At 35.1% G+C, this 12,621-nt stretch overlaps 1 protein-coding gene across 1 annotated transcript in view; it reads right to left on the reverse strand.

Annotated features, from left to right (window-relative positions):
* The window catches only part of mRpS35 (mitochondrial ribosomal protein S35), a 157,091-nt gene that overhangs the window by 75,951 nt on the left and 68,519 nt on the right, over positions 1–12,621 (reverse strand). Inside the window, exon 4 of the mRNA XM_090375310.1 lies at positions 9,736–9,875. Within this exon, the coding sequence (XP_090231436.1) occupies positions 9,736–9,875 (140 nt within the window). The remainder of the gene's footprint in view (positions 1–9,735; positions 9,876–12,621) is intronic.

Consider the following 12,621-nt stretch of genomic DNA (forward strand, 5'->3'; position numbering starts at 1 on the left):
TTTTTATTTCTGAGGCTTGTGCTTCCCGTCGCAAATCTATGAAGGTCTTCAATACAGACCAATTGTTCGGATGTAGATAATTTTTTAATTTATCGCGAAGTTTCCTAACCTGAGAAAGGTATTTTTGTTTATTCGAATATCGAGATTTTAAGGCAAGCTTAACAATATTACGCGATGTCGCCAGTGTTAGTTGTTTTTTGCCTGAAATTTTTTGATTTAAATTCACCCTGGCAAACTTCGGAACGATGTTGTTTTGAAGGCAATATTTTAGAAAAGAAATATGGTAACTTTGGGCCGAGTACCTTAGTGTAGATTTAATGTAATTTTTTGTACCAAGCCATTCAAAAAATCTCCCATAGTTGTGTGTATCAATTGTTTACTGCTGGAGAGACAGGAAGTGAATGAAATAGTCAATAAGAGTTTAAAAATTAATTAGATAGTATGAATCAGAGCTGTACTACTCAATATGTTCTACGTTGATAATAATATTAGTAAAATAATTAAGAGGAGTTTACCTCAATATAGTACATAGAACACTTCCGTATGATACCCTCCAGAAATTAAAACGAAAAAAATCAACAACTTACCGGTACATTAGAGTAAAATATAAATAATCAATTTAACACAATTCAAATCAAATTAAAACAATTAAAAATCAAATTAACGGAATAATACGGTCGAAAAGCGTTATCAGCTTCAGGAAGGAAAATCGTTTTGAATATTTTCGTTAGATTCTTTTAATTGCGTTAATTTGATTTTTAATTGTTTTAATTTGATTTGAATTGTGTTAAATTGATTATTTAATTATTTATATTTTACTCTAATGTACTGGTAAGTTGTCGATTTTTTAGTTTTTTCCGTTTTAATTTCTGGAGGGTATCATATGGAAGTGTTCTACGTACTATATTGAGGTAAACTCCTCTTATTATTTTACTAATATTATTATCAACGTAGAACATATTGAGTAGTACAGCTCTGATTCATACTATCAAAGTTTAAAATAAACTTCCACAAGACTCTGATACAGCAAATAATCACTAGTGAGGATTCTGTTACCTCATTTTAAAGAAGCAGAACTTAAAGGAAGTTTTTTTACATTAGTGGCGAAGTGTGGGAAACTGTGACAAAAAGGTGTATATCAAAATGTTGGAGACACATATTGGGTGCAAGTCTGATCCTGGATAACTCCCAAATAGCCAGTGACAGTGATGCAGAGAATGACTTTGAGGGCTTTATAGAGGAAGATGTTGCTGCTACTGACCAGTTCTTGGAAAAATACACTAAAGAAGGCCTGAGAGAAGATGACATGGCCAATGTCAAGCAAGTACCGGCACAGTTCATCAATAGAGAAAGGGAGCCCACAATAGAATGTTGAGTAGATGGGGACAACTGTCCTACATATGACTGAGCACATGACTGACTCAGAAATAATTGAAAGCACTACTGGCAAAAGTCACGATCCAGATGCAACCAAAGACGATGAAGATGAGGAGCCAGAGCCACCACCTAAGATTGCAGAAGCATTCAATGGTTTGCAAACTGGACTTAAATTTCTTGAAACAGAAAAGGTAGATTCCCTTTGAATTTTACAGTTAAAATGCCTTATTGAAATTGTTAAAAAGAAACAAGAGTTGTAATGAAACAGTCAACCATTGATTGTTTTTTTTTTTAAATGAAAGACTTGAAAGTAACGACTAAAATGTGCAAAAGTTTGTTCGCTAATGTCCACTTAGTTGAAAGAACACAGAGTGCATTATGTTTTCCTTTTTCACCCAAATTTTCTACCATTTGTTAATTTCAAAACACAAACGTAACAGTCACGTGGAAATGCAGTTTTTATGAGTATTGATTTGTTTTTATGGCAAAAGGTGTGTGTTTATCATGTTTATGTATATTTAAACAACATGAAATTGGCTTTTTAAAATACTTTATTCTACAGTGCATCAATAAAAGGCTGAAACAATGCAATTGCATATTATTTCTATTATTATTCTTTGCATGATTTTTCTTAGACATAGTACTGCAATTATCATGCAAAAAAAGAGACAATCAAAATTGATAGTATGTATGAAGTTTGAATGCCAAAAAATTGCTAGAATTTTCTAAAACTATCCCGCTTATATTGAAATATGCTTCTTTGGACCCTGAGCATTGCGTTATAATGGGTTTCACTTGTACCTATTTTCAATTTTGGTATATTCCATTTAATTTTGATAATATGTGAATGAAAGTTAATTTTATATCATGTTTAGTACTTATAGCAAACTGGGATTGGAACCGAAAGCCCAATGGGTATGAATAAGCATGAAATATTGCAGTATTTACCTGAGATCTCCAAAAAACGTTGTGGATGGCACTCAGTAGGAGAAGTGAGCGTATATCAATCTGTACCTGAATTTATAGGTTGCAACAGGGTCCATCTTGCCAATTTGCTGGCCTAGCAGCAATCATAATTATTTTATCTAATTCTAGGTTATCACAACTCTATGTTAATGTTGGATAAATGGCAAACTTAGATATTAATGGATCATTTTGATATTAACTAAGAAATTTGTAAATGTTAATGTAAAGCCATTTTTGATAAGATTAGGATTAAAGGTAGATACAGAAAGGAATAAAAAGAAATAAGTTATAATGTAATATGAATTCTAAATTATAATGCTATCCACTGGGCAGACTGGTATAACCATTCTGCAGTATAACAATCAACATGTGCAAACACACAAACACACACAGTCGTTTACTTGCAATTTCACATTGCTTGCACTTCACGATGCTTTACTGCTTGCACCTTCATGATGGTGGGACTGTTAGTAATCCTGAGTATAACCTCCATGCACAAGCACACTGTGGGTGACCATCCAGGTATGAGCCAATGTAAGCAGGGGTTTGAGGTGTGGCACCCACACCACATGGAGGAATGCAGCCCATCTGTGTTACCAGGCAATTCATCAACCAGTGCAATACCACCACTTTGCTTATTGGAGGCTTGAAGTGGTGGTGGTGGTACCCATGTTTAGTCACCAGAGCTAAGTTCCAGTCAACCCTTCCCCATCTCTTCCATCGGTACGATTGATGACTTTTGAGGTTATGATGAACATCATGGCGAGATCCAATCTTCCTTACATTTCGTCAGTACAGCTCTAAAACGGTGTTCACAGGCCGGCTGCTAGTTAGTACACCGGATCTATTGGTAACTCTTTAGGAGGTTCCAGATCGGCTAGTGTATAATCTTGCTACCTCTACTCTGCCAGATAGTGTCTGGAGGGAGTCCGAGTAGTGTGTATGCGGGGGGCATTGCCGAGGCCACATTATGTCAAGGATCTGGTATATTCTTACCATGTGTATGCCATAGCCAAAAATTTCATTACTTCATACAGAAAGTCCCCCCACCCCACACTTTGTCTTACTATTGAATACACCATGAATTGGCATTAGTAGAGGCATATGATGCAAGAAAGCAAGCTTATGCAGCATCAGACAAAAAAAACACGCTCCCATTTCACCCCTCCGTTGGTTCCAAATACCTGTCCAGCTCAGCTTTAAATTTATTTAGGCTATCAACTTCCACAACAAAGGATGGAAGTCTGTTCCACCAATCAACCACCCGCTGGCTAAGGCAAACTTCCGCACATCTATCTTTCCTCAATTTGAATTTATGCCCTCTCAAATGATTATTCTAAGCAAGAGGAAGAATTCCATTAGCATTGAGCACGCTCAAGCCATTCAAGGCTTTATGCACCTCAATCAGATCACCTCGCAGGTGCCTAGTCTCCAGACACTGTAATTGTCAAACTAATAGATGTCAAACTTATCTGCAAAAAGATCTAAACCTCCCAAACACTTCCTAGTTCATTTCACAAATATACGTGGTCTCAATTCTAATTTCAATGATGTCTATTTCAACTTACAGTCTACAAAACCCCATGTACTTTTTCTGACAGAATCTCAGTTAATTCAACTGCTGCTCATTGCAGTTGCCCAATTATTCACTGTACGATTCATTTTGCCTCAAAGGTGGTCCTTGTGCATAGAATTCGTAATTTGGAATCTCCTCTCTTCGATCTTCTCTGGCTTAAAATCTCTCTACCTCATTATGTCCAATTCATCTGTTGCTTCTACCATTCTCCCAACTCCACTGATCACTTGGAGCTCTTTGACTTCCTCTCTTTGCAACTTGACTTTCTCCAGTCCCACTTTCCTAACAGTGCGGTAATTTTGCTTGGTGACTTTAATGTTCACAACTCCAGCTGGCTTCCGTTTTCTAGTCACAGACCCAGCTGGTCGAGATGCTGAGGCTTTTGCAATTTCTACTGACCTTGCACAGATTGTTCATTTACCTACAAGAATACTGGACAATCCTAACCATACAGCCAACATGCTTGATCTTTTTCTCACAAAAAACCCTTCTAAGTACACGGTCGAAATGAGAGGTCCTTTAAGCACCTCAGATCACAACTTGGTGATTGTCTCTTCTTCAATGGAGCCTTTATCTCGTGGTTATTCCCAACCTCATATTGTTTGGCATTACAAGAATGCAAAATGGGATGAACTACAAGATTTATTTTCTTCTTTTCCTTGGTCGGACCGCTGTATCAAAACTTCTGATGTCAACGTTTGCTCAGATCGTGTCGATGAAATTATTCTTGTAGGAATGGAATCCTTTGTCTAAAACTTGGTTTTCCAATAAATGTGCTAAGGCTGTTCAAGAGAAGAATGTTGCGTATCGTAATTGGCTTGTTTCCAATTCTTCAGTTTCATTTTCTGCCTACACCAAAGCTCGTAACAATTGCAAAGCAGTCATTAATCAGTCCAAACTAGATTTTGAACAGGCTAAGAGTAGAAAACTTGCTTCTTGCCCTAATGGTATCTGAGAATTCTGGTCTCTTGAAAAAGCTATTGGCTGCAACTTTTGCCCATCTCTGCTCCCACCTCTGTCCAAACCAGATGGTTCTGTTGTCACTTCAGCCAAGGATAAAGCTGACCTGCTAGCATCCCATTTTTCTTCCAAATCATGTATTAATGATCTTGGTAAAACACCTCCCACCATTCCTAACACACTCCATTCAATGCCTCCTGTGGTCTTCCACCAAAAGTATGTCAGAAGGATTTCACGAATCTTGAAGCTAAGGAAAGCTCCAGTTCCTGATGGATTTCTACACTTGTTCTCAAAACCTGCGCTCCTGAACTTACTCCTGTTCTTTACCCCCTTATTTCACTTTCTTATTCCAAAGGTGTTTTTCCTTCTGCTTGGAAATTTACTCATATCCAGCCAGTTCCTAAAAAGGGTGACAAGTCCCTCCCATCCAATTATCGTCCCATTGCAATTACTTCTACTCTTTCTAAAATAATGGAGAAATCAATTAACTGCCAACTCTTAAACTACCTAGAAACCTTCCATCTGATCAACGATCAGCAATATGGATTCCGTCAGTGTCGATCCACTGGTGATATTCTGGCTTATGTTACCCATTTATGGACTAATTCAATGGAAAGGTTCGGTGAAACACAAGTAGTTGCTCTTGACATCTCAAAGGCTTTCGATCGTGTTTGGCACAAAGGTCTTCTAAACAAGCATCCATCTTATGGTTTGCGAACTGTTTTTTTGTAATTGGTTATCCAGTTTTCTCTCTGATCGCTCACTGAGGGTGATAGTAGATGGCTCTCTGTCTTCTGACTTCTCCACTAATGCTGGTGTCCCCCAAGGTTCTGTCCTTTCCTCCACTCTTTTCCTCTTGTATATTAATGACCTTCTTCCATTGACTGGAAATCCTATCCATAGTTTTGCCGATGATAGCACATTGCATTCCACTTTCCATTTTGAAAAACCTTGCCCTGCTCAATCAGCTTCAACTCCTTGAATATCCGTTACCAATTCCTTAAATGCTGATCTCCAGGTAATTCTCCAGTGGAGTAAAGATAACTTAGTTGATTTCAATCTTTCTAAAACTCAGTCTTTATATCTCACAAAATGGATTCTTCTGCTCCTATGCTTATCTTTGGTGACACTCAGATTTCTCAGCAAGATGATATATCTCTTTTGGGGATTACCCTGACTTCTAATCTCTCTTGGCACAAGCACATTACAAATATTGCTTCCTCTGCATCAAAAAAACTTGATTTTCTCTTACGCTCTCGGCATTACTTTTCTTCCAAACAGCTGTTCACTCTGTACAAATAGCAAATCTGCCATACCATAGAATATTGTTCCCACAACTGGGGCGGTGCCCCCAAAACTTCTCTCAGGCTTCTAGATTCCATTCAGAAGAGGGCAGTTAGGTAAATTTATGACTCTTCTCCAACAGAGTCTCTCCATTCTGTCTCATAGACGTACTGTTTCTGCTGCATGTCCTTTCTACAGATACTTCCATGGGCACCATTCTTCTGAATTGGCTTGTATAATTCCCCCTCTTTCTTTCAAAACAGTCCAAACACGGGCAGCCACCAGCCAACATCCATTTACTGTCCAACTTCAAACTCACAGAACCAACTTTTTATCTTCCTCGTTTATTCATTCAACTGCCGTTTTCTGGAACAACCTTCCTTTATATGTATTTCCTGAAAATTTCAGTCTACAGAAGTTCAAGTCTAATGTCAACAAATATCTTCTTTCGTCTTCTCAACCTCCAACCCAAGCACGGTACTAAGTACTATAGGTTGTAATACCTCTCGTGTTTGGGGTTTCATAAAAAAACCTTAATCTCATTTCCAGGTGGTTTGATGGATGAGTGTCTAAGGGATTATTTTTATAGTCTTGATATCAGGGTTTACTTTTGCCCTGAGGATAACATTAATGCAGGTATTGGCTTAGTTGATAATGGGAATAGTTAATACACATTTAAGGATATGTGATAAAAAATTGTTTTAAATTAAAACAGAATAAGGCAAAATTAAATTAAATTACATAAACTAAATATCAGAAAACTTTACCAATTATGATGTTCTGTTTCTAGGGTGTTTTATACGGTTTGACCTAGGTCATAGTGTATTCCTTAGTTTGAGGGGGGACTGTTTGGCTGGAGGGTTTGTTGCAGTTAAGAAGTTTAAACTTATTTTTTTAAACTGGGTCAGGACTCTATTCTTAATCTTTACTATTATTATTATGCTTTATCTTGAAAAAATACCAGGCCATATATTTATACTAAGAAGAGTCATGGAACATAACTAGAATTCGGGATGTGCTGACATTGGAAAAAAAAAAAAGCATATGATAAAGTAACTAGAAATCTGCTCTTTCAAATTTTAGAAAAATGGCATATAAAGAATAATCTTTTTAGGGGAATAAAAAGTTCACATAAAATTGGAAGATTTTCAATGAGGACTGAAGGAAGCACTGGAAAATTGTTTAAACTTCTGTGCGGCATTAAGCCTGTAACCAATTACAACTTCTTTTTTATAATTTTTATAGACCATTTAACACAAGAACATAAGTTATTAACAAAGTTTATTAAGGAAAATGTAAAACTTTTGCCGTTATTTGGATGATACTGTGCTGTCAAATAGTATAGTCAAGGATCTTTGAATAAATTGAACAAAGGATGCAGAAAATTTGGCATGAAAATTAGTTACCCAAAAACAAAAGTTAAGAAAATTGGGGGAAGGGGGATGGGGTACAATTTAGTGATTTTGATTTTTAATCCAGAAACCGTCTTTAATGAAGATGGAAGTTTAGACATGGAAAATAGAATAAGTAAATCAAGCAGTGTAGGAAGCCAGCTAAATAAATTCATTTGGAGCAAAAGAAAAATGCAGCCAAACAACAGAATGAATTACTTATAGTTTTCCAACCTAATCTAAATCTATACAATGAGTGAGAAATAAAGGAATGAATCAAAAATTAGAATAATCAGAAATAAGAAAAATAAATGAACTAAAAAATGGAAGTAATAATCAACTTATATCACAAATGAGGAAATGAAAAAAATCTGGGGTACCAAATATCCGATTGAAAGTGAGTGAAGTAAACTTAAGATTAAGACATGTAGATAGAATGGATGAAAAGGGATTATCTAGACATACTGAATTAAAAATTAATGGTAACAGGTGTGGAGACAAACCAAGAGGAAGGTGGATCAATAGTGCCAAACAAGCATTAGAGAAAAGAGGGATTATTGTGACTAGAACTAACGACCTAGCAGTAAATAAGATAGTACAGTAAATCCCCGCTATTCGCGGGGGTTACGTTCCTGAGAAATGTCGAGAATACTGAGTTATGGCTCCCATAGTAATAAAGGGGTTCCGTTCCAAAGTATGAAATATATAAGAAAAACTAGTCTAAAATTTTGTCTAGGTATGTATTATATGTACCTTCATAATATGACTATGTACATAGAGAGTACATAGTGAAATGCAAGCATGTGGCATCGAAATGAAAATAAGAAACAATTTAATATTAAATGTAATATTTATTAGAAATTTCAAACAAATCTTTCAAACCAGTGCCTTTGCTAGCAAAAAAACTTATCCAGCCAGTGCTATCACCAGTTTCGCTAAAGTGTTGATAAAGGAGTTTTGCCTTTTCACGAATGATGAGTGAACTTAACGGAATTTTATTTTGAGTTCGGTCTTCTATCCACAGATTTAAAGCTTTTTCCATTTTTCCTAATTTAACATCACGAATTACAGAGCAAATTTTTGAAGCAATTAGCGCGTTTTCACAGACACTACGGTGTTTTTTTTTTTTTTTTCAGAATTTTTGATAGATCGTACCGTTGACTCATTGATTTTATAATGTTTTGCCACTGAGGAGACACTTTCACCATTAGAAATTTTGTCTAATAACTCAATTTTATTTGCTAATGTCATCACCTTCTTTGATAATATCACATTTCTCTTGTTATTCATAGCCATATTTTTGTATGGGTTAGAAAGAACTTGTCCACAATAAAGTCACTTTCTTCCGTTAACACACTCGAAAAAGTCTGTTTTACACTGCAAAACGGTAGATTTATCACTTTTGTAAGCATATAAATTGATAAATTTATTCATATAAATTAAAAGCAAACGACGAAACCTTTCATGACAAGCTCATAACACATACTGAACAAGGATTAGCGAGAAACATCCACGCTCGCTATTTTGTCACCCCTCTACCCCCCACCCACTGAGCGCTGTTTTGACCGGGAAAGATAATTTTAGCCACGCCCATGTTTTTTTTATGGTGGAAAATATTCACGGCGCTTTAAAATTCACATTTTTTTAGATTTCATTTTATATTAAATCAGCGATCGCGAATACAGATACCGCGAATAGCGAGGGTTTACTGTATATAGGAAAATGGTGAATGAAGACCAACAGTCCATAAGGAACGATCTGTACTACTACAGTAACCTACAATCCACTGCATATAACAGATTTGGATGATTATAATGATGCCTTCTGGCATTTTATTCTTAAAACTTGTCATCACAGCACAGCAGAAAGATTAAATAAAGATTTAGATTAATTAATAAATTTCTTTCGGTATTATTCAGTAACAGTTTTTTTTTTACATATTCTCAATAAGCCACGTGTAAAAATACAAGTTATCACATTTATTGTTCAATCCTTACCATTAAATGTCCAAGATTAATTATACATATTTAAGAATTATTGACATATTCAAAAAAGAGAAATTCTCTATTTTTTTAAAGGATCTATAATTAAAAAACATGCTGTGAGTACATTCACAAATGAAATGCAAAAGACTTTCATTTATTTTGGTTTAATTAAGAACTATAAAAATCAGAATACTACCCTTAGTGTCACTATTCGTGATCTGCAGTCACGAATAGAAGGTCCGTCCTGACAATAGTCACTGCTAATGATCTCTAAAGGAAAATGTTGCTCACATTTCTCATCAGTTTCTAGACCTTTAGGCCAAGGTGTACAGAATTCTACGAAAGAGAGAGAGAGACTTTACTTTTCAGTGAATAATGATCACATAAATGGGCCATGAAACATCAAAAACATATTATTCTATTATTATCTTCACAGTTCTGGCAAATAAACTAACTGGAAAAATAAATTATGCAAGATCTGTGATCTAAGCACTGCAAGATATTGCCTGTATTTAGTCTGTGTGTGTGCCCTGATTTAATGAGCAAAATAAAAAATGCAAGATCTGGGATCTAAGCACTGCAAGATGACTGTACACAGACTTTTGTCTGTGTGTGTACATACCCTGATTTTACACACAAATCAAGAGAGGATGCCTTAGTTTTGAATGTCTATTTTTTTTTTTTCATGCATTTCGGCTGGTCTATTACTAGAACTTTATAATGTTAGCCAGTAGGTCAGTCTAACATTATAAAACAGTTAAAACATCAGGTTTTTTTTTTTTTTTTTTTTACCAATTAGTGATGCATCCCTAGCAGAAAAATTTTACATTACTAAGTTTATTTTCTGTGTGACAATGTTTTATCATATTGGCAGTTATGTTACAGTGCAGCACAAGTTTAAAGTAAAGTCTGGTTGCAGAAATGGTGTGACACAAAAATTTACAGGTTATTAAAGCAGTGTGAATAGTTAGTTCACACTGCTTTAATACATTTCGTTAAATACAGTTGTTGCAAGAAAGAAATCTGTAAGTATGCCTGAAAAAATGTATGTGTACAAGAAGTAAATATCTGTAGCCAATTTGCTGGGTTTAAAACTAATACAGTAAACTCCTTTTTTGAAGTGATCAGCCCCAAACAGCAATGTAAGTGGGACACCCCCCCCCATAATCCCTGCTTTTTGGAGGCCAAATTTCATTGTCATCAACATTTTAGTAGATAATATTGATTCTTTTTAGCTTTTTATGCAGTTTTCATGTAGCAACAGTTTATATACAAGTCAAAAACCTGCATCCTTAATGTATTATGCTTGCTTTTTTTTTTTTTTTTTTTTTTTTTAGCATCTTTGAGCCTTTTTTTTTCATTCTGTTCAAAAGAGCAAAAATTTGAAAGAAAAAAAAAAAAGATTTTATTAAACTAAACAGATCTTGAGTATTTATGACTGTATAAATGTAATATTAACATAATAATAATAATGCTGTAATTAATTAAATTTATTGATGCCATGCTGGACACACATGAGGAAACCAGACAAAAAATGTTGAATTAGAAAAAAAGCATATGAAGACAGAGTTGCACAGTCTTTCCACCTTGAAAGTGTTGAGTCAAATACTGTATGAGATAAATATATCACCTATACTCTGCACTCAAAACGATTTCTATAAAATAAACAAACTACAGTATAAATGATTCCTAGATTTTAGTCACTATCACAGTTTCCCAAACACAATAGAGTATATCTGGATTTGTTCTTTCTTGGAACCTTAAAAAAAAATAAAAATAAGCAGCAAAGTGTTTTAAATTGGAGTGCTACAGATAATAAAAAGTGAGTGGCACTTCATAAAATTAATTATGGGACCTGAAGAAAAGAACACTAAAAGCAGGACAATGCTATAAGCAGGAGAGTTACAATGGGAGTTTACCATATTCATGTCAGGCATTGCTTGACAAGATTCAAAACTGTTTCCTTACAAAATGTAGGTGACAATTCCTCCCTGGCAATGAAAAAGAATGGCTACTTGCTTCCTCTTATTCTGCTTTTCATCAATATTTGGAAAACAACACAACAGTTATTTTCACTACATATGGTTCAAAGATAAAATGTACCTCCACTTTAGTGACTATGTCAATTAAGAAATATGTGAATATGCAAGTATGAGGCAATTGACAACTGCATGTAGTCACTAAGATGCCTTTGCAACCTGAATAATGCTTGATGTGCACAGTTTCATCAGATGGAATTGAGACCAGTCTACTTGGATAATACAGTTAATGTAGTGTTACCAGAAGCTCCATCACAACCACTCTTTTTCAAACCTTTAAGGCATGCAAATAAACATGGAAAAAGCATTTTTTTAACAAGATAAAATGAGACCACATACAGCAAATACAGGTCTTGATTTCACAAAGGAACATATTTAAAGAATAGGTCATCTCTAATTGATCTTGGACAATATGGGGTTGAATGACCATACTATCAGTATTAGAAGTGGCAAATGATGCAAGCAAATAAACTTATACAGTGAGCCAAAAAAAAAAAAAAAACACTTCTAACATTACCTCTTCAACCCCCTCTAATAACTTGTCTAGTTCTTCCTTAAATTTATTCAAATTACTTAATTCCACAACACCATATGGAAGTTTGTTCCAATCTACTACCCACTTGTTGAAAGCAAATTTTCACACATCTATCCAGCAACCATCCTCCTTCAATTTAAATTTATGCCCACTCGTATGTGTTGTCTGGGCAAGATTAAGGATGCCATAAACATTTAGTGTACTCATTCCATTCCAAATGCTGCAGTTTGCAGAAATTAAGTTTCTCTTGGTAAGGGTACAGTTTTGTTCACCTCAATAATCTCATTACTCTTCATAGCACCTATTCCAATAAAATATCATTCCTAAAATTATGCTTCGATAATTGTATGCAGTACTGAAGATGTGGCCTAACCATCATCTTAGACAACAGGATAATCACCTGCTTATCGCTACTTGCAAAATTCTTATCTATCACTAACAAAACCCCATGAGTGGCCTAGCAGTACATCTCTGCTCAGAGAACTTTGTATCAGAATGTACAATTAAA

Source organism: Mastigoproctus giganteus, chromosome 6 (assembly GCF_048544385.1).
Source record: "Mastigoproctus giganteus isolate SK-2022 chromosome 6, ASM4854438v1, whole genome shotgun sequence".
Lineage (NCBI taxonomy): Eukaryota > Metazoa > Arthropoda > Arachnida > Uropygi > Thelyphonidae > Mastigoproctus > Mastigoproctus giganteus.